Source organism: Musca domestica, unplaced genomic scaffold (genome assembly GCF_030504385.1).
Source record: "Musca domestica strain aabys unplaced genomic scaffold, Musca_domestica.polishedcontigs.V.1.1 24, whole genome shotgun sequence".
Lineage (NCBI taxonomy): Eukaryota > Metazoa > Arthropoda > Insecta > Diptera > Muscidae > Musca > Musca domestica.
The window spans coordinates 3,980,491-4,003,957 of NW_026712272.1; the positions used below are offsets into that span (position 1 = coordinate 3,980,491).

General features: G+C 38.3%; 1 protein-coding gene across 2 annotated transcripts in view; it reads right to left on the bottom strand.

Moving 5' to 3' along the window:
- Positions 1-23,467, bottom strand: part of LOC101888520 (low-density lipoprotein receptor) — a 473,897-nt gene that overhangs the window by 70,859 nt on the left and 379,571 nt on the right. For both annotated transcript variants that reach the window (XM_059123371.1, XM_059123370.1), the window contains exons 5-10: positions 22,823-23,046; positions 5,457-5,721; positions 5,160-5,382; positions 4,648-4,983; positions 1,636-1,854; positions 713-1,067 (exon numbers count right to left, since the gene is read on the bottom strand). In XM_059123371.1, the coding sequence (XP_058979354.1) occupies positions 713-1,067; positions 1,636-1,854; positions 4,648-4,983; positions 5,160-5,382; positions 5,457-5,721; positions 22,823-23,046 (1,622 nt within the window). The remainder of the gene's footprint in view (positions 1-712; positions 1,068-1,635; positions 1,855-4,647; positions 4,984-5,159; positions 5,383-5,456; positions 5,722-22,822; positions 23,047-23,467) is intronic.

The following is a 23,467-nucleotide window of genomic DNA, read 5'->3' on the forward strand; positions in this document are numbered from 1 at the left end:
TTCAAGGATCAACAGACGTGGATTTTTTAAAAAATATTTTTTTCAAGGATCAACAGACGTGGATTTTTTAAAAAATATTTTTTTCAAGGATCAACAGACGTGGATTTTTTAAAAAATATTTTTTTCAAGGATCAACAGACGTGGATTTTTTAAAAAATATTTTTTTCAAGGATCAACAGTCGTGGATTTTTTAAAAAATATTTTTTTCAAGGATCAACAGACGTGGATTTTTTAAAAAATATTTTTTTCAAGGATCAACAGACGTGGATTTTTTAAAAAATATTTTTTTCAAGGATCAACAGACGTGGATTTTTTAAAAAATATTTTTTTCAAGGATCAACAGACGTGGATTTTTTAAAAAATATTTTTTTCAAGGATCAACAGACGTGGATTTTTTAAAAAATATTTTTTTCAAGGATCAGCAGACGTGGATTTTTTAAAAAATATTTTTTTCAAGGATCAACAGACGTGGATTTTTTAAAAAATATTTTTTTCAAGGATCAACAGACGTGGATTTTTTAAAAAATATTTTTTTCAAGGATCAACAGACGTGGATTTTTTAAAAAATATTTTTTTCAAGGATCAACAGACGTGGATTTTTTAAAAAATATTTTTTTCAAGGATCAACACTATTTTGTCCTCCTTATTCAAATTATTTGTTTGTTTTTTACCTCCCACACATTCTCTCTCCCCGCACGATAATCGTACTTACCATATGCAAAGCTGTTATGGGTCTTACACCCTCTCCATTGAATTTGTTTGCCTTGAAAACGGTCTGTTTATCCCAATCCGTCCAATATATGTTATCCTCAAATGTGGTTATGGAGAAGGGATGACGCAAATATTCCGTCGAATACAAAATCTGACGTCGTTGCGAGCCATCATAATTGGCCGATGAGATGATGTTCAGTTTGCCATCGACCCAGTAAATGCGTCTTCGCACCATGTCCAATGTGATGCCATTTGGCCATTTAACATCGTAGTTGATGATTGTTGTGCGATGCGAACCGTCCATGCCGGCACGTTCGATGCGTGGCGAGGCGCCCCAATCGGACCAATACATCCAACTAGAAGGAGATGGGAAATAAAATTATGATGTGAGAAAGGAATGAAAAGAAAATGAAAATGTCTGTCTTCATAAGACAGTGGCTGTGTAAAATCGGAAAAGAAAATGGTTTTAAAGTATTAAATGGTTGGTGTGAAGAAGAATAAGAAACTGTTTCCAATGTAGAAGAGAAAAAAAAAACAAAGTCCACAGCATGTGTTACAACTTTAATGGCATGGGATGGCCAACTAAAGCACAACAATTTATTGAGGATTTTATTACCAAGATTTTGCTTGGCTGGCTGGCTGTAAGGGCCTTGGTTTGGCCGGAGTTGTGGGTTGGGGGAGGTTTGAGGTCGTATGTCAACCACTTATTCTTCTTCATCATAATGTCAAGTGTCAATCAAGCGGATGTGTTGGTTTGATGTTCACAACGCCTGGCCTTTTCTTATACTGTCTAATACTCTCCGTCTGCCAGAGAGAGAGAGAGAGAGGGAGGTTTCTCTTCTGCTCTTATCTTCTTTTGTGGTTTTCATACTTTCTCGCTTATTGATTATTTGTTTGTTTGTTGGTGTTGTTTTGTGTACTTACCCTTCTATGGGATCCAATGCGATGGACCGAGGTATATCCAATTCATCTTCGATGAGCACTTTACCCATATTACCATCAAAGTTTGTCAGCTCAATGGTGCATTTGTGTGTGTCGGTGAAGTAGATGTGATTGTAAATCCAGTCGACAGCCAAACCATCGGAGGTTACGGTGTGCTCCTTGAGAACGACTGTTTTGTCACTGCCCTCGTCAATGGGTGCCCTGTGAGAACCAGAGAAATGAAATGAATTAAATGAATTGTGGCCACAGAGCAAAAAAGGATATGGATACACCAAACAAAAAAGGACAATGAATAAAAAATTAAGCAATTGTCTGTGGCTGGCTGGTTGGATATAAAATGAAAGATGTGTGTGTGTGTGTGTGTGGGTGGGGGTGTTGAAAGATTGATGATTCGAAATTAACTGGAAACCATATGGGAAAAACATTTTCCCGAAAAATGGGATTAGAGGAATGGAAAGAAAAAAACTCATTTTTCTATGGGATATATTATTTAGGAAGGTCAAAGAGTATCCGTGGATTTTTCAAAAATATTTATTTCAAGGATCAAGATGTGGATTTCTTTTAAAAAAAAATTTTTCGAGGATTAACAGACGTGAGTTTTTTATTTCATTTTTTTTTAAAGATCAAAAGACGTGCATTTTATTTTTTTTTTAAGATTAACAGACGTAGATTTTTTCAAAAATAATTTAAAAAATCAAGGATCAACAGGCGTTGATTTTTTAAAGAATATTTTTTCAAGGATCTATAAACGTGGATTTTTTAAAAAAAATTATTTTTTCAAGGACTTACAAACGTGGATTTTTTGAAGAACATTTTTTCAAGGATCTATAAACGTTGATTTATTAAAGAACATTTTTTCAAGGATCTATAAACGTTGATTTATTAAAGAACATTTTTTCAAGGACCTATAAACGTTGATTTTTTGATGAACATTTTTAAGAACCAACGGACCTAAAAACATGGATTTTTTAAAGAATATTTTTTTCAAGGATCAAAAGACCTACAGACGTGGATTTTTTAATTAAAATTTTGTCAAGGACCAAAGGACCTACAAACGTGGATTTTTTTAAGAATATTTTTTCAAGGGCCAAAGGACCTACAAACGTGGATTTTTTAAAGAATATTTTTTCAAGGACCAAAATATTAACAAACGTGGATTTTTTAATGAATATCTTTTCAAGGACTAAAAGACCTACAATCGTGGATTTTTTAAAGAATATTTTTTCAAGGACCAAAGGACCTACCAACGTGGATTTTTTAAAGAATATTTTTCAGGACTAAAGGACCTACAAACGTGTATTTTTCAAAGAATATTTTTTCAAGGACCAAAAGAAAGAACAAACGTGGATTTTTTAAAGAATATTTTTTCAAGGATCAAAAGACCTACCAACTTGGATTTTTTAAAGAATATTTTTTCAAGGACTAGAGGACCTACAAACCTAGATTTTTTAAAGAATATTTTTTCAAGGAGCAAAGTACATACAAGCATGGATTTTTAAAAAATATTTTTTCCAAGGACCAAAGGACCTACAAACCTAGATTTTTTTTAAAAATATTTTTTTTAACGTGTATTTTTCAAAGAATATTTTTTCAAGGACCAAAAGAAAGAACAAACTTGGATTTTTAAAGAATATTTTTCAGGACCTACTAACGTAGATTTTTTATAGAATATTTATTCCAAGGACCAAAGGACCTACAAACCTAGATTTTTTACAAAATATTTTTTCAAGGACCAAAGTACCTACAAGCATGGATTTGTTAAAGAAATTTTTTTCAAGGACCTATAAACATGGATTTTTTAAAGAATATTTTTTCAAGGACCAAAGGGCCTACAAACGTGGAATTTTTAAAGAATATTTATTCAAGCACCAAAGGATCTACAAATGTGGATTTTTTAAATAATATTTTTTCAAGGACCAAAGAACCTACAAACATGGATTTTTGAAAGAATATTTTGTCAAGGTCCAAATGACCTACAAACGCCATGGAAAACTAGACGTGGATTTTTTAAAGAATATTGTTTCAAGGACCAATGGGAAAATCCACCTATGGGAAACTATATTCAGCCATGGAAAACCAGACGTGGATTTTTACAAGGACCAATGGAAAAATCCACCCACGGGAAACTATATTCAGCCATGGAAAACCAGAAGTGGATTTTTTTAAGAATATTTTTTTCAAATATTTGTTTTTCAGGGAACAGCAGAAATTATCTAGAAATAGATTTTTTCAAGGACCAACGGGAAAAATTATTGAAAAATATTTTTTTCAAGGACTAATGAAAAAAAATATTTTTTACAAGGACCAATGTAAAACATTTTTTTTCGAGGATGAATTGGAGTCTTTCCAGTGGCAAACTCTATTTTTGCGTTTCCTTTGCTTGAAATGCACCCCTGAATATTATTTTCTAAATATCCATTATACGACCCCATGTACCACCAAATGACAGACAAACCACAAGGGTTTAAATCGTTTTATTTTTGGGATTTTAATTAAATTACAACAACTAAACGTTGCCATTATCAAAAGCCACAAAAAAGCTTGCTGTGTGGCAAGCAAATTTAAGGGATTCATTTCCAGCTGTTTTTGGGGGCCAGGAAAAAAATACAACCCTTCGGCAAATAAAAATGAGTTAATTTAAATATCTAGGGCCTCTAGAAAAAAACTTTCTGACGTGCAGTAAATTTCAATTAAAACCACACTGAAAGGACCACCTAGTGGCTGCCATGGAACAAAAATGTCATCGGCCATAATAAGAAGAATATTTTTTTTTTTGTTTTTACAAATCAGGTGGTACTCAGATGAAACAAAGAGGCCGTGATAGGGGAAGTTTAGTTGCTGATATGTTGATGACCAGGGGGAATTTCCCCTCATAATACAAAACCCATCTAAACATTTTGCGAGGCCATTAAGGACCTCCAAACGCACACACACACATCCATTATGGATAACCCTTCAACTCATTTGAAAATTTTGAAATTTCCCCTTACTCACTTGTAAATACTTTGTGTGGTCACATCACTCCAAAAGATCATTCCGGTGCGGAACACAAAATCCAAAGCTGTCGCTGATTTTGTATTATTCACAATCGATGTAATTTCCATGTGATCCAAAGCAATTTTCCGTATGTCATGACGACGCGCCAACAGCAGCGAGGCATGACCCTCGGTGGCCTTGCAGCGGGTATGATTGCGGGGGTCACGCATATAACCCTCCATACACTCGCACTTATAGCCGCCTATCTCATTGATGCAGATTTGGGAACAGGCCCCCGGGTTATCGGCACACTCATCGATGTCGATACAGGTCTTGTTGTTGATTAGTTTGTAGCTGAGAAAATTGAAGGAAATAGGAAAAAAATAGAAAAATTAATAATTTTTAACAAAAAAAAAATTTTAAAATTTATGAAAAAATTTCCCAGGGAAAAAAATGGGTTTCCATTGGAGATAACCTCGAATTTTTCCATGGATAAATATTTTTTGCAGTTTTTTTATCCTTTCACCTACCCCGTTTCACATTCACATCGATAGCCCACCGGCTGGTCCACACACTTATGCATACAGCCACCATTGTCCATGGCACACTCATTAATGCCGCACTTATTGGCCGGTTCATCTTCACCATCGGGACAGTCCTTGCGTTTGTCACAAACCTTGGCCAAGGGGATGCATTGGCCACCACCACAATCGAAATGAGTTTTGACATCACAAACAGTTTGCTTACGAATGCCTGGAAGAGAAGGAAATTAGAATTTCCGAATTATTTCCTTTGTCGCACAAATGAAGCATTCGCTTCGGACTCACCGCAATTAAGTTCATCACTTTTGTCCGCACAATCATATTGGCCATTGCACGTCAAATGGCCAGCAATGCAGGAGCGATCGGTGCACTGGAACTGATCTGTGCGACAGGTGCGATTTTTACAATTGCTCAGAACCTCATCATCGCCATCGGGGCAATCACGTTCGCCATCACACAACCAGCTGGAGTGGAGGCAGGTAATGCGATCCTTGCACTGGTATTCGTGGGCCAGACAGGGCATAGCCGTGTTGGTGACATTCTTGCAACCCTGAAAAAGGAAGGAAAGAAAGAGGAATTTAATGTCAAAGGTCAGTTGAAAACAATTTTGAATTTTTTTAAATGATTTTTTTTTAATTTTGGAACTGAATTTGAAGGAAAATTGTTTTTTTTGACATTCAAATCCATTTCAGCTGTTCCTGGATATATCCTTGCTAGAACAAAAAAACCTCCATTCAAAAGAAAAAAAAACTAAACCTATGAAAATCCCAACATGTATCAATTCCCAAAACTCTCCCAAAAAAAAAGAAACCCAAAATCACTCAACAAGCATTCTGGATGTAGAACTTCTACTCTAGCAGAAAATCTGAAAAAAAAAACGGGAAAAAAAAAACTTTTCCAATGCATTGATGGTCACAACACTCCGCAAGTAATCTAAGCAATCAACATAGTCATCCGCATGAACCAACTCCGACCAAACTCATTGAAAAACATTTCCCATGCTAAGGTTGTGAGTCAATATAAGTTCCTATGCCATGGTCTTGTCATGTTGCATGGGCTACAACTTTGGGGATTAATTACAACATGAATTAAACGGTTTGTATGACAATTGTTTTTTTTTTTTCGTTTTTTTCCCATCCAATTCCAGGCCGGTCGCATCAATGTCAAAGTTGATTGTGTTGGTTAGCCGGACAAACAAAAAAGAAATAGAAAGCGACACCAATGGTGTTATGAAACTCGAGAAAGCTCTATGCAGCAAAGATGAATATAAATCGAAAAGGGGAAGACTCCATAAAGGAGTCAGAAGGAGTCTTTAAAGATGAGTTGGAGGGTGCCTTTACCGAAGAGCGCGAAGCAAGTTGAAGAGAGGATCTAAAAATGAGCTGAGAAGAGCTGGATAAAATGACTTTAGACGAGCTGTTCAGGGAGTCTCTATAGACGAGCTGTAAGGGAGTCTCTATAGACGAGCGGTTCAGGGAGTCTCTATAGACGAGCTGTTCAGGAGGTCTCTATAGACGAGCTGTTGAGGGAGTCTCTATAGACAAGCTGGAAGGGAGTCTCTATAGACGAGCTGGCAGGGAGTCTCCATAGACGAGCTGGCAGGGAGTCTCTATAGACGAGCTGGCAGGGAGTCTCTATAGACGAGCTGGAAGGGAGACTCTATAGATGAGCTGGAAGGAAGTCTCTATAGAAAAGCTGGCAGGTAGTCTCTATAGACGAGCTGGCAGGTAGTCTCTATAGACGAGCTGGCAGGGAGTCTCTATAGACGAGCTGGCAGGGAGTCTCTATAGACGAGCTGGCAGGGAGTCTCTATAGACGAGCTGGCAGGGAGTCCCTATAGACGAGCTGTTCAGGGAGTCTCTATAGACGAGTTGGAAGGGAGTTTCTATAGATGAGCTGGCAAATGAGTCTCTATAGACGAGCTGGCAAATGAGTCTCTATAGACGAGCTAGAGGGAGTCGCTACAGACGACCTGGAATGGAGTCTATATAGACGAGCTGGAAGGGAGTCTCTATAAACGGGCTGGAAGTGAGTCTCTATAGACGAGCTGGAAGGGAGTCTCTATAGACGAGCTGGAAGGGAGTCTCCATAGACGAGCTGGAAGGGAGTCTCCATAGACGAGCTGGAAGGGACTCTATAGACGAGCTGGAAGGCAGTCTCCATAGACGAGATGGAGGTCGTCTTTTCATAGACGAAATGTAAAGGTCGTCTTTTTATAGACAAGATCTGGAGGTCGTCTTTACATAGACGAGCTCTGGGGGTTGTCTTAATATAGCCGAGCTCTGGAGGTCATCTTTTTATAGAAGAGCTTGATAGAAGTCGTCTTTCTATTGACGAGCTCTGGAGGTCGTTTTTCTATAGACGAGTTGGATGAAGGTTGCCTTCATAGACGAGTTGGATGGAGGTAGTCTTCATAGACGAGCTAGATGGAGGTAGTCTTCATAGACGAGCTGCATGGAGGTCGTCTTTATTTAGATGATCTGGAGAGGTCTTCCTTTTTAGACGATTTGGAAAGGTTTTCTTTTTCAGACGATCTGGAGAGGTCGTCTTTTTAAGACGGCCTGGAGATCAATTTTTTAGACGATCTGGAAACGTCGTCTTTTTTAGATGAGCTAAAGCAGTTTCTACCATTAAAATTTTGAAATCTGCTTCCCATAGCATTTGCATTAACGTAAGGCTGTGTATGACTTGAAAATAGCATTTATGGGAGGTCGTCTTCATAGCGCCATTAAAATTCTAAAATCCCTATCCCACATCACTTAAAGGATTGAAATGGACAATGGAAGGCTTGAAAAAGGCAGTGTAAGACTTCCATAAGGCAGTATACCATGTCATGTCTACTTTTTTTATAGGCGCCCTGAATTGCATCTCTACTATCAATGGAAAGATTGAAAAATAAGGCTTGAAAGATTTGAAACAAATATTGAAATATAGTAATACACATTGAATGGCTTGAAATAGGCTTGCTTAGATATTGTGATCCTGGAAAGGTCTACTATTGCGTAGATATGGTCAACAGAAGATTAAAAGTGGTTCAGGTTGCTTCAGTTTTCAATAGTAATACACAATGAACGGCTTGAAAAAGGCATGAAAAGGCTTATATAGACATTGTATGGCTTGAAAGGGTATTTGTTGGACACAGATGGCTAACAGAAGAATAAAAACAGTTCAGGTGGATTGAAGTTGGCATCAATTTAAATTGGACAAAAATTAGTAATATAAAATGAAAGGCTTGGAAAGGCTTACTTAGACATTGTGAGACTTGAAAGAACTTCTAGTCAACAGATGATTGAAAACAGTCCAGGAAGCTTGAAATTGGTTTCAGTTTTCAATAGGGCAAAAACTAGTAATATGCAATGCATGGCTTGAAAAAGGCTTGAACATTTTTTGAGACATTGTGTGGCTTGAACTGGGTTCTATTGCACACAGAAGGTCAACAGAAGATTAAAAAAGGGTTCAGGAAGATTGAAATTGGCTTCAATTTTCGATACGGCAAAAATTAGTAATACGCAATGTATGACTTGAAAAATGCTTATTTAGACATTGTTAGGCTTGAAAAGGTTTCTATTGGACACTTATGGTCCATAAAGCTTACATTGCCCACAGAAATCTGGAATTACTTAAGATCAAGGACAGGGTGTTTAAATGGACGAGCTGACGAGATTTCGGATAGAGTGACACCAGCTGACAATGAATGGCTTGAAAAGGCTTACTTTGACAATGTGAGGCTTGAAAGGCCTTCTATTGAAAACAGATGGCCCGAAAAGCTTGCATTGCTCACAAAAAGCTGGAACTACTTAAGATCGAGGACTAGATGTCTATATGGACGAGATTTCGGAACCAGTGACTCCAGCTGACAATGAATGGCTTGGCTTGAAAAAGGCTTACTTTGACATTGGGAGGCTTGAAAAGGCTTTTATTGGACACAGATAGCTCGAAAAGCGTACATTGCTCACATAAAGCAGGGACTACTTGAGATTCGGGAAGGATAACCTATATGGACAATCTGACAGGTCTCGAGCTTACAGAGAGCAGCTGAAAGTCTGAAGAAGTTTTCAAGCCAATATCATGATAGGTCTGACAAAATTTTCTCCCCAAATGATCGCTTTGAAGTTTTGCTCGCTAATTTATAAGCTTTATATACCCCATTCATCCCATAAGTTACAAACTTTCTTCTCATTGACACCTCACTTAAACTTGATTGAGATGAGTGTTAAGCGTTTTTGCTCTCTTTTTTCCAAGAATTTTCTTTCTTTAGCCTATCTGTTATTGTTTTGTCTGCAACTCTTTTTCTCAATGGCAGCTTAAAATAGCAGTCATTTGGTATTGTGTTGTTGCTTTTCTCGTTCTACAACACTTTGACAGCATCGACAGGCTGCCAGACAGGCAGACGGGCAGACAAACGGACAGATGTTGGTCGTTAACTTTGTTCTGTTTTGTAAAACATTGTGTTTTACTATAATTCTCTCAAATTCACACTTCTTCTATTCTCCTTCTTCCGTCATGCTTCGAGTTTTTTCTCTATAATTTTGTTTTAATCTCGTGTTTTGCTGTAGTTCTTCTCTAATTGATTCAGCCATTGAGTTGGCCATTGCAGTAGAATCATGGTTAATTTGTTTTGAGATGAAACAGCTACTGATTAGGATGCAAAATGGGAGAAGGATAAAAGGGGAATTGGAAAGAAATAACTGAAGCAAGAGAAAACTTGAGAGTTTCCAGCCAAGATTTAAATGGGAAAAGTTGAAGGAAAATTTAATCAATAATTTTTCAAGGGTAAAACTATTGAAGTCTAAGGTTTCTTAATTTCTCAAAAAAGCTATGGCAATTTTTTAAAGTTTATTTTATTTTCCTTTTTTGGAAAAGATATATTTTTCACTACCATTTTTACAATTCCGTATGCGAGAAAGGCATTCCAATTTCAATTCAAAAAATTTCTCTATTCCCATCCTCCGAGACAGAAAGTAACCAGCATACACATGCACTTGTTCCACACAATATCAAATTCATTTCCCCTAAGGCACCACAGAAAACCCAAGGGAAATGTCCAATAAAACAATGTTAACCAAGATGTTACTTTTCCACAACTACTCCATTGCCTATTCCTGCCGAGGCAACCACCCAGCCAACCAAACAACAAACAAGACCACTGCCATTCTCATATGAATGCATTATTCTCGTATATCCCAAAAGCATTGGGCATGAATTTTTTGTGTTGTTGCAATTTCCGCTCTATGCTTGCCTTACTTTGTTAAAAAGAGTTTATAAAACAATCAAAACAAAAACAACAACAACAACAACGAGAGAAACAAAAAATTTCCATTTTTTGAGGGGATAGTTTGATTCTTTCAAGGCTAGTTATAAGTGAAAGCTAAGGCAAAATGGTTAAGAGAAAAGGGAGGAGCACACTTTGACAATTGGCAACGGAGTCTTTTCATGTCTTTCATAAAGAAACCGGCCAAACGAAGCCTCTTAAATACGGAACCTAGCTTTTCATTGCCTATTTGTTGGCAATGGCATTTCTTACAGGCATTAAAAGCCTGTCAGCGACTAATTGCAGACCAAGCCTTTTCATGTCTTCAATGAAGAATACCAGTTTTTCAATGCTTCTTTGGTGGAAACCAGGTTTTTGAATTCCTCTTGGTTAGCAACGGCTTTCCTTTCAAGCCTGCCAAACAAAGCTTGTTTAATAAGATACCCCGCCTCCTTGTTGGCAAGGGTATGTCTTTCAAGTGTTATAAGCCTTTTTAAAGCCTATTAAGCGAAAAATTGCAGACTAAGCCTTTTCATGTCATCAACGAAAAAAAAAAAAACAGATTTCCAATGCTCTTGGCAAGCAACGGCATTCCTTCACTTTCCATAGCCTCTTTCTTGGAAATGTCACTTCTCTAAGTATATCTTTCAAGAGTTATAAGCCTTTTTCAAGTCTATCAAGCGAAAAATTGCAGAAAAAGTATTTTCGTGTCGTCCACGAAAAAAAAAACAGATTTCCAATGTCTCTTGGCAAGCAACGGCATTCCTTCGCTTTCTGTAGCCTCTTTGTTGGAAATCTCATTTCTTTCAAGCCTTTTTAGCCTTGTTGGCAAGGGCATGTCTTTCAAGAGTTATAAGCCTTTTTCAAGCCTATCAAGCGGATTAAGCCTTTTCATGTCGTCAAAAAAAAAAAAAAAGCAGCTTTGCAATGCCTCTTGGCAAGCAACGGCATTTCTTCGCTTTCCATAGCCTCTTTCTTGGAAATCTCATTTTTTCAAGCCTTTTTAGCCTTGCATGTCTTTCAAGTGTTATAAGCCTTTTTCAAGCCTATCAAGCGAAAAATTACAGAAAAAGTATTTTCATGTCGTCAACGAAAAGAAAAAATTATTTTAATGCCTTTTGGCTTCATTTCTTCGCTTTCCATTGCCTCTTTTTTTGGAAATCTCATTTCTTTAAAGGTCAAAAAAAGGTTTTAAGCCTGCCATGCAAAGAATTGTAGACTTAGCTTTTACATGTCTTCAATGAAGAAACACAGCATTTCATTGCCTCTTTGTTGACAGTGACCTTTCTTTCATGCCTTATGAGCCTCCTTCAAGCCTGTCAAGCGATAAACTAAGACCGACAGCCAAAGCCTCTTCTTGTCTTCAATGAAAAAAAAAAAATGAAAAATGAAACAGCTTTACTATGCTTTGTTGATGGAAACGACATTTCAATCAATTGTGTCAGTCAATGTTTTCGGTACCTTTCCTTTCGGTGTTCCTTTAAAGTTTTCTAAGCTTCTTTCAATCCAAAAATTACAGACTAAGCCTACTAATGTCTTCAATGAAGAAAAACAGCTTTCAATACTTCTTTGGTGGAAACGAGATTTCATTCATTCCATGTCCTCGATAAATCCAATTCTTCTATGCCTCCTTCAAGTCTATAGTTGGCAATAGAAGAATTAAGTGTTTGAAAGTTATTTTAGTTAGTTTAGAGTTATAATGCAGAGAGAAGCAATAAAAGGCTTATATGCGCGACTGCAGGCTTGAAGGAGAACTTATTTTTGACAATAACATTATAAGGCTTGTAATAGGCTTTTTTTGTTAGACGACTACGGATGTCTTCAAACCTCATTTCTTGCCAGGATAAAATTTAGGAGAGCTTGTTTGGTCAATAAAAGTATTAATAATGAGTTTTGACAATAATAGGCTTTTAAAAATAAGGAAAGGCTTGAAAAAGACAACGAAAGGCTTGCAAATGACAATGGCTGACATGAAAAGCTTCCATTGGCTATAGATTTCTTAAACATGTTTCCTTTGCCACTAGAGTACTTGAAATGTCTTCTTTTCCAATTAAAAATATCAAAATGTATAAAATGGGTGACAAAAATAGGCTTTTGTAAGCTTGGAAGGATTGGAAATGGCAATAAAAGGCTTGTAATTGACAGCAGAAGGCTTGCAAGACATATATTGCCAATTGAATGTCAAACTATATCTGTATTTCATAGGGATGGCTAAGAAAGGTTAACCAATGAAAATTGAGAGCTTTAATTGGTTTGCAACGTTTCTATGAGCAACGAAAGGCTTACAAATGACAGTAAAAGGCTTGCAATAGGCATGAGGGATTATAATAATTTATAGTACCAATTGAATGCCAAGATGTTATTTTTATTGCCAGCAGAAGGCAAGAGGGGACTTTCGAATGCCTAAATGGCCATGGTGGAAGTAATTTGCTGTTATAAGCAATGCAAGGCTTGAAAATGACAATAAAAGGCTTGTAATTGACAGCAGAAGGCTTGCAAGACATATATTGCCAATTGAATGTCAAACTATATATTTATTGCAAAGGGATGGCTAAGAAAGGTTACGAATGAAAATCGAAAGCTTTAATTGGCTTGCAACGTTTCTATGAGCAACGAAAGGATGACAAATGACAGTAAAAGGCTTGCAATTGGCATGAGGGATTATAATAATGTAGAGTACCAATTGAATGCCAAGATGTTTTTTTTTGTTGCCAACAGAAGGCAAGAGGGGGCTTTCAATGAAAATCGAAGACCAAAAATAGCCTTGGTGGAAGTAATTGGCTGCTATAAGCGACGCAAGGCTTGTAAATGACAGCAGAAGATATGACATATATTGTCAAATGAATGTGAAAACTTTTATTTTTATTGTAAAACGATGGTTGAGAAAAGTAACCAATGAAAATCGAAGGCCTCAATTGGCTGAAAATGTTTTTCTGAACAACAAATGGCTTGCACATGACAGCAAAAGGCTTGCCATTGGCACGAGAAGGATTATAATTTTTAATGGTGCCAAATGAATACCAAGACGTTATTTTTATTGCCAACGGAAGGCAAAGTGGTGATTTCAATGAAAGTCGAAGGCCTAAAATAACCTAGGTTGCAGTAATATGCTTCTATAGGCAATATAAGCTTGCAAATGACAGTAAAGGACTTGTAATTGACAGCAGAAGGCTTACAATGACACATATTGTCAATTGAATGTCAAACTTCTATTTACATTACAAAAGGATGGCTGAGAAAGATTACCAATGAAAATCGATGGCCTATAGTGGCTTGCAATGCTTCTATGGGCACCGAATGGCTTACAAATATAATGCTTCTAGAAGCAATGAAAGGCTTGAAAATGACAGTAAAAGGCTTGTAATTGACAAAAAAAATATTTAAATGATTTATAGTATTAATTCAATGCCCTCGTGTCATTTTTATTTTCAACAGAAGGCAATGACGTAATTTAAATAAATTTGATTGACTGCTATAAGCGGCACAAGTTTGCAGATGACAGTAAATATCTTGAAAATAACAGCAGAAGGCTTGCAATGGCATATATTGACAATTCAATGAGAAATCTTTTATTTCCTTTGCAAAGAGATGGTTGAGAAGGGTTATCAATGAAAATCGAAGGCCTAAAATGGCTTGTAATGTTTCTATGAGCCAGAGAAGGCTTGCAAATGACAGTAAAAAGCTTGGAAGTGACAGCAGAAGGATTGCAACGACTTCTGGTGCGAATTGAATGCCCAGATGTGATTTTTATTGCCAAACGAAGGCAGAGAGAGGCTTTCAATTAAAATCGAAGGCTTTAAGTGGTTCGCATTTCTTGAAAATAGTAATTCGAAAGGGTTTCTTTTGACAGCAGAAGGCTTGAAAGAACTTTCTTACGAAAGAGAAGGCTTGAACTGCATATGTATGGCTTGTTGTTGTTAGTAAGAGTTGTGTCGCTAATTGAAAGCCTAGGAAGGCCTTGTTGTGTCCACAGAAGACTTGAAGGGATTTTCAACGACAATAAGAGGCCTGAAAAGGTCTGGAAAAGGGCTTGATTGGCATTATATGACTTAGTATGGCATTTCTAGACAATGTAAGGCTTGAATTGATTTATAATAAATTACCATTAAAAGGCCTCAAAAGGATTCTGCTGTTAAAATACCTTAAAAAGCCTTCTATTGATTTCAAAAGACTTATATTGCTAATCAAACGTCATGTAAGGCTTGATATAACTTTGTCGCTAATTGAAAGCCTAGGAAGGCTCTGTTGTGTCCACAGAACGCTTGAAGGGACTTTCAACGATATTAAGAGGCTTGAAAAGGGCTTGATTGACATTATATGACTTGGTATGACATTTCTTGACAATGAAAGGCTTGAATTGATTTAAAATAAATTACCATTAAAAGGCCTCAAAAAGGATTCTGCTGTTAAAATACCTTAAAAAGCCTTCTATTGATTTCAAAAGACTTATATTGCTAATCAAACGTCATGTAAGGCTTGATATAACTTTGTCGCTAATTGAAAGCCTAGGAAGGCTCTGTTGTGTCCACAGAACGCTTGAAGGGACTTTCAATGATATTAAAAGGCATGAAAATGGTTTGATTGACATTATATGACTTGGTATGACATTTCTTGACAATGAAAACGTTTGAGTTAATTTAAAATAAATTGCCAATAAAAGATCTCGGAAAGGCTTGTCAAGCTTCTCTTGCCTTAAAAAGCCCTCCATTACCAATAACAGCCCCGAAAAGTTTTCGGTTGCCTTAATGTATGCTTTAAATTTAATTATGTCTTGGAACAAGTAACAACATTTTCTACGGCCCTCTCCACAATATTGTAAGCCACAACAATATAGCAGATGACCAACAAAAAGGGAACAAAATAAGTTTATGATGGCCTGGTTTGGGGTTTCCAGAGCGGGTGGTGGTGTCTTTATGTTGTGGCCACACATAAATCTTTGTGGTTTTTTTGGGGGTAAAGTTTTATGCAATTTTAAATGGCATGGTTTATAGAGATATTTCTCTCCCTCTCTCTTTTCTTATGCCATTGCATACTTGTAGGAGGGATCGAGAAAATGCTAGGAAGAAAAAATGCAGAAAATCCCTTGCATATTTTAGTCAGTCCACCATATCAACTGGCAAAATGGCAAAAAGTCTTGAAATGTTGATGATATTTTGTTGAAGTTTTTTTCTTTTTCGGTTCCATTTCAGGGCACTGGAGGGATAAATGGATTGTTTGTCTTAGCCTTAGTGAAGGGAATTGTTTTTTAAATAGCTTGAGTGGGTGACGAGAGATGGGGATGTTATTGGATGTTTGTTATTTTAGTGTTGTGCCTCCCTACCTCCCTGGAAGGACAACAAAACAAAGCCACTCAGTAATGTATAAATTATGGACTTCCATTGCCAGTTGCGGATAGTTGGTTTGTTTCCTGGGGAATTTTTGTTGTTGTTTTTTTGTTTTGCCTTTTTTCGCAATTTATCCATGGCCATTGTTTAGGGAAATCTTTTGTTTTACAATTGCATTTTAATCGTGGGCGTTTATTGTCAGCCGGATGGGCGAATGAATGGCAAAAAGAGAAACTGCATTTACCACGGTGGTTTATTGTTTGCTGTCGGATACGCTATGGTAATACTCTGGCAAATATTTATGACAATCAGAGAATTATGATGATTACATTTGTTATTATTTCATTATTAATGGTAAATAATTGTTGAAATATTCTTTGATAGGATAAGTGGTAAATAAGTGACAGGGATAAAAAAAAATTGAAGTGAAAAAATAAAATAAAAAAACATTAGTCTGTAAAGAATCCTTGAGACCCACAGAGGTTGGCTAAACTAAATTCCTAATCCAAGTCTTTTGAATAATTTCCCCCTAGACTTTTGTTCGATCAAAGAAGATCTTAAAAAAAATACTTGCCACTTGCCGAACAAAACTAGCTAATATTTGGAATTTTGTCTCAGTTCTTACAAATTATGGAAAAATTTAATAACTTTTCACTTTGACACAATTCGCCAGACCATGTAATTCCAAGCATCATCACTCAGCTCATCATAAAAGAACAATTTTTAATTGATTGCCATGGAATCCAATCCATCCTTGTGTTCTCTTTGCGTTTCTAATTATAATTTTAAATACTCCAGGATTTCGCCCACTCATCAGCTGGCAATTGAATGTTATCATCCTAAAAGTATGCAGCAATTTTTGACAAAATACATTTCTAATTGCATATTTTCGTGAAATTAGTAATTATTGTACAAGCTCAACTTGACAGAAATTTTCGTAGAAAATTGTTGCCAAATTTTTCATTTCATTTTTCCAAATTGTTAATAACGGAAAGAATAATTTTATTTAATGGAAATATTAATAAGGAACGTGGGTGGAAGCGTAGGATGCTGCTTGAGAATAAATTTCAAGGGCGAAATAATATATGAAGCTGGGGAAAAGCATTCCTTTAATACGGAGGGGAGTATCTATGGACTTGCTGATGGGAGTCTCTGTAAGTGAGCTGGAAGGGAGTCTATACAGAGGAGCTGGATGGAAGTCTGGAAGCTATAGACACTACCTTCGTCTGTAAACGAGCTGGAAGGAAGTCTCTATAGACGAGCTGACAGGGAGTCTCTATAGGCGAGCTAGAAGGGAGTCCATACAGAAGAACTGGAAGGGTGTCTGGAAGCTATAGAGAAGCTGGAAAAGAGTCTCCATAGACGAGCTGGAGGGGAGTCTCTATAGACGAGCTGGAAGGGAGTCTCCATAGACGAGCTGGAAGGGAGTCTCCATAGACGAGCTGGAAGGGAGTCTCCATAGACGAGCTGGAAGGGAGTCTCCATAGACGAGCTGGAAGGGAGTCTCCATAGACGAGCTGGAAGGGAGTCTCCATAGACGAGCTGGAAGGGAGTCTCCATAGACGAGCTGGAAGGAAGTCTCCATAGACGAGCTGGAAGGGAGTCTCCATAGACGAGCTGGAAGGGAGTCTCTATAGACGAGCTGAAAGGGAGTCCAATAGGAGTTTCTATAGACGAGCTAGAGGTAGTCGCAACAGATGAGGTAGAGGGAGGTGCTATAGACGAGCTGAAGGGAATCATCAAAGAAGATCTGGAGTGAAACGCTATAGAGTTGGAGATCATCTTCCTCTCTGCAGACGAGAAGGAGATCGCCTCTTTCTGTCGACGAGCCGGAGATCATCTCTCTCTCTGTAGACGAGCAGAAGATCGTCTTCCTATCTCTCTCTTTCTCCCTATCCTCTCTCTTTAGACGAGCTGGAAATCGTCTCTCTCTCAGTGGACGTGCTGAAGATCGCCTCTCTCTCTCTTTGTAGACGAGCTGGGTATCGTCTCTCTCTCTTTGTAGAAAAACTAAAGATATTTTTTCTCTCTCTGTAGACGAGCTAGAGATCGTCTTTCTCCGTAGAGAAGCTGAAGATCTTCTTTCTCTCTCTGTAGAGGAGCTAGAGAAAGAATTTTGAGATGAGCTCAAGAACGAATTTTAAATGAGCCAAAGGGTGCTTTTTGTCACTTTATGGTTGTATTTTTCTATGAGTCGCTTCTCGATAGCCAACAGATTTTTCTGCCAGTTCGTCCATAAAGTCCGCTTACAGCTCGTCTATAACGACGACCTGCAGCTTTGCCTATAAAGAAGGCCAAACGTCTTTCCATAATGGTTTTCTCCAACTTCATTATAAAGAGACTATTCCGACTCGTTCAAAACTTTTTGTTCCGCTTCGTTTGAAAAAATTACCTTCAGATGGGCAAAACGCCGATCTAAGTTCGCCTGGGTATCAGATATCATATAAAGAAGGACTTCAGATTGTATATATATACGGTCCTAAGTCATCTATATCTACCCTTAAGGCTACATTCGGCTCGTCCAAAAAAAAAAAAAAAAAAAAAAAAACTATCATCGGCTTGTCCATGAATACTCTTTCAGAATGATTCCATTTTTGAGATACCCAACTGTCCTATGAGAAGACCATTTGGTCGTCAATAAAAATATTTTTGGTGTTCAGTTAGGAGAGCAGATCGTCTTCGACATGACGACCAACACTTTTTGTGAGAAGATAGACCGGTTTTCTCTTAGAATATCATGTCAAGATTTTATAAGTATACCACATGACTTTCGAGGAGGGGACCAAATTATCTTCTCCAAGAAGAGCTGGTTTTCTATGTTAATAATAACTGGACTTCAAATGAAAGATCAATTTCTTTTCTAACTAAGACCATCTATGACATGACATATGGCTATAAGACCCCTGAATGAATTATAAAATTCTGTGGGCATTTAGTCTGCTCCTTCCGGAAGCTGAAATTAAACGCACTCCTCCTATTTGCAGCAAACACAATTTTTACTTACCAAACACACCACATTTTTGTTGTGTTTGGAATTCTTCATTTGCCCCGCCATTCCGAATTTTACTTCTCCCTTTGCTTTGTACAAATTAAATAGAGTGAATGTGCCTTTGCATTTTAACCTAAATAAACTCTGACCGCAAAACCATGAAATTTAGCTTTGTATAGTATCCGGCATAGTTCGCTGGCCGGATCCTTTGGCAGTCAGGCTTTTAAATAAATAACAGGAGGCAAGCATACAAACCGTTTCTCCATTTCTCCACTGGTTTTTTTCTAAAACGCAAATACAAACAGCAGTCAATTGCATTTTTTTTACGCATACACACACACATACATATGTAGACAAAAAGGAAGAAGAGTTAAATGTGTGCGAGTGTGCGTTTCTGGGAATGCTGTATGCAGTTTGCTGAATATGCATACCAGCATCTGCTGCTCATACTCCAATAGACTGGGAGAGGGAGAGAGGGGAAGGGAGGGAGACAAAAGCACACAAGTATTTGTGTATGCCATACTGGTTTATTTTATTACTTGTGAGAGTTGGGAGTAGTGATGCGGGACCATCTCGCCCCATTCTGTCATTTGTCGGATTAAAGTTACCCAGAAACCCATTCACCAACATTTCTGTGCAAAGAACACATGGCATGGCATGAGAAATGTTGGCTGCCGTTTCTTGTTCATTTATAACATTACTACCAGGCAATGCATATGTTATACCGACAAATATACGTAAAAGAATGGCAAAAGGAAGGTGGGGGGATGAGAGAAAAAGAACTCTGGCCAACACTAAGTTCAGTTTTGTTCTTTACAACATTTTTGCTGGCCAGTTTGTGCGTAAATATATGCGTGTGTATGTGTCTGAGGGTCTGTGTGTGCGTTCACATGGGTCCTTGCATTTCCTTTTAAGCAAAATTAATGTTTGTTCCCTTCCATGTTCGCCATGTCGATACCAGGCAACCACATAAAACACATACAGCCAGACTGGCAACCAGGGCTATAGAGAAAGAGAGAAGAGAAGGTAGGAGGATCCAACATTTCATGCTACTGCTGTGGTTACTAGTTTGCCATGCAGCCAAGCATTCAACTATCCCCCAAGCCAGTCAGCCAGCCAAGTCATACCGACCATAAAGAGAATACATTTGTATTGCCGACCACAACTGCCAAATGGCACTCCAGTGTTAATAAGAAAATATTCTACAGGACTTGCTGCTGCTGCTGCCGCTACTCCTGACAGTCCTGGTAGCCGGCAGTGGCACAATGGCATCGAACGTAAAGTTGTTATTCTGTACTGGGATTGGTGGGAAGTCTTCTTTCTGTTTTTGATATTTATTCAATTAATTCAATTGTATTCAAAATTATATTGCCCGTATAAATAAACGGTGACCAAGAGCCAGCCAGCCAACGAAGCCAAAAACGGGAATAAACATATAAAGCCCCTAGAAGTATGCTTATAATTTATTTTCATAATAAAAATTAATGAAAGAGAGTATATAGAAGAGAGACAAAAAAAAAGAGTGGATTTTCTTATCGAGCATCTTCAGTGACGTCTTTTTTTTTGGGCGCCATAGGGGAGAGACAAACCTTTCACGAAAAAAAAGAGTGGACTTTCTTGACTAGATACAAGTCGGATTTACGTAGAGGATCAATTGATCCTTCCATAGCGGACCCGTGGGACTTTTAATTTCAGATTATTTTTTTTTAACACCATTTCTTTTTCTCAACAAGGACACTTAGGTCTTCTCAGAAGCCCGGTTGATCCTCTCAGAATCCTAGTTGATTCTCTAATAGTCGGTTGCTTATAATAATCCATTTGGCATTCTTATGCTCTAATGCGTCACTGACTCCCATAAGTTCGTCTCTGGAGACTCCCAACAGTTCGCCTAAAGAGGCTCCCATCAACTCGTCTCTGGAGACTCCCATCAGATCGTTTCTAGTGACTCCCATCAGATCGTTTCTAGTGACTCCCATCAGCTCGCCTCTAGAGACTCCCATCAGCTCGTCTCTGGAGACTCCCATCAATTCGCCTCTGGAGACTCCCATAAACTCGCCTCTGGAGACTCCCATAAACTCGCCTCTGGAGACTCCCATCAACTCGCCTCTAGGGACTCCCATCAGTTCGCCTCTAGAGACTCCCATCAGTTCGCCTCTAGAGACTCCCATCTGCTTGCCTCTAGAGACTCCCACCACCTCGTCTCTGGAGACTCCCACCACCTCGTCTCTGGAGACTCCCACCACCTCGTCTCTGGAGACTCCCACCACCTCGTCTCTGGAGACACCCATCAGCTTCAGCTCGCATATAAAAACAAGCTCATGCTCGTCTGTATAACATCAGGTCCAGCTGGTGGTCTATAGAAGACCAGCTCCAACTGGTGGTTTATAGAAGACCAGCGGCTCGTGTATAGAAGGCCAGGTCCAGCATCTCGTCTATAGAAGGCCAGCTCCAGCAGAAGATCAGTTCCAGCTGGTGGTCTATAGAAGACCAGTTCCTGCTGGTTGTCTATATAAGATAAGCTACAGCGCTTCTATAGAAGACCAGCTCCAGCAGCTCGTCTATGGAAGACTCGTCGTCTCGTTTATAGCAGACTTGCTCCAATTGGTGGTCTATAGAAAATCAGTTCCAGCTGGTGGTGTATAGAAGAACAGTTCCAGCAGCTCTTCTATGAAAGACCAGTTTCAGCTGATGGTCTATGGGAGACCAGGCGCAGCTGGTGATCTATAGAAGACCAGTTTCATCTGATGGTTTACAGGAGACCAGCTCCAGCTGCTCGTCTATAGAAGACCAGCTCTACCTCATCTCTCTCAGTTGGTCTGTAGGGGCCCTCTTGCATCCAGCTCGCCTATATTGATTATATGGCCTCCAGCTGGTCTGTATGATCTCCAGCTCCACTATACACACTCTCTGGCCTCCAGTTCGGCTATATAGACTCTCTAGCCTCCAGCTCGTCTATACAGACTCTCTGGCCTCCAGTTCGGCTATATAGACTCTCTGGCCTCCAGCTCGTCTGTATAGACTCTCTGGCCTCCAGCTCGTCTGTATAGACTCTCTGGCCTCCAGCTCGTCTGTATAGACTCTCTGGCATCCAGCTCGTCTATACAGACTCTCTGACCTCCAGTTCGGCTATATAGATTCTCTAGCCTCCAGCTCGTCTATACAGACTCTCTGCCCTCCAGCTCGTCTATATAGACTCTCTGGCCTCCAGCTCGTCTATATAGACTCTCTGGCCTCCAGCTCGTCTATAAAAACTTTATAGCCTCCAGCTCGCCTATATATAATCTATGGCATTCAGCTCTTCTATATAGAATCTATGGCATTTAGCTCTTCTATATGGACTTTCTGGCATCCAATTCTTCTATATAGACTCTCTGGCATCCAGCTCGTTCTTATAAACTGTCTGTTCTCCAGCTCGACTATATATACTCTCTGGCCTCCAGCTCGTCTATACAGACTCTCTGGCCTCCAGCTCGTCTATGCAGACTCTCTGGCTTCCAGCTTGTCTATACACACTCTCTGGCCTTCGGCTCGTCTATACACACTCTCTGACCTCCAGCTCGTCTATACAGATTTTCTGGCCTCTTGTTTGCCTATATAGGCATCCATCTCGACTATATAGACTCTTTGGTCTCCAGCTCGCCTATATGGAATGTTTGGCCTCCAGATCTCCTAGATAGAATCTTTGGCATTCATCTCGTCTATATGGACTCTCTGGAATCCCACTCTTCTGGCATCCCACTCTGGCAACCAGCTCGCCTTTCCTTCTTTCTTTTTTTTAAATCTATATTCAAAAAATCTTGTGCTAATTTTCCATTTTCAACTCTGCTCTAAATACTCCTTGATACCACAAAACAAGGACAAAACTTTAAATATAAATGGATTTTTCATGTTACTATTGTTCTCTTTATTCTTAATGTATTATTTTCTTCTTCTTTTTTCCACCACTCAATTCCTTTTCAGAAAACTTCATGGTAGCATTTTTAATATAATATTTTCACATTTATGATGACATGAAACTTGAAATGAAATTTTTCATAAAAAAAAGCAAAACAAAAAAGACAATTGCCAACATCTGAACATTACTTACCACTTCATCGGAGCCATCATAACAATCCGGATCTCCATCACATTTCCATTTCTTGTGAATGCAGGCACCATTCGAACAGGTAAATTCATGGGCGCCACATGGCACTTTGGCGCAATTCTTCTCATCCGAACTGTCGCCACAGTCATCGTCGTGATCGCATATCCAGCGTTTTTGAATGCAACGTCCATTGCCGCAGGTGAACTCGTCAGAGCGACAGGTATCATCTTAAGGTGTTTTAAATTTATCATTGCAGTTGTTTTTGTTGTTGGTTGGTTGGTTGGAAAAATGATTAATTGCAAAAATTCAAGGAAGGAAGAAAAAAAAGGAAAAATATATTAAAAATGTGTTGAGGAAAGTACTTAATTAAGGTTAGTTTCGAAATATTTGTCTGTACCATTTAATGCCAAAGGGGTTAGTTGTTGGGTTTAGTAAAATTTGTTTGTTAGGAAAAAAAGTGCAAAAATAATAGGATTTTTTTTTTCAAAGGATTTCACAAAGAAATAAATTAAAAAAGTGCAATAAAAGTAAAAAAATAAACCACCACCAGACGGATACACTAATTTTTAAAACAAGATGACATTTACATCTACATTTATATTAACAATGGCCTATGTCGATCTACGTGTCGGCACATTTATCTAAATC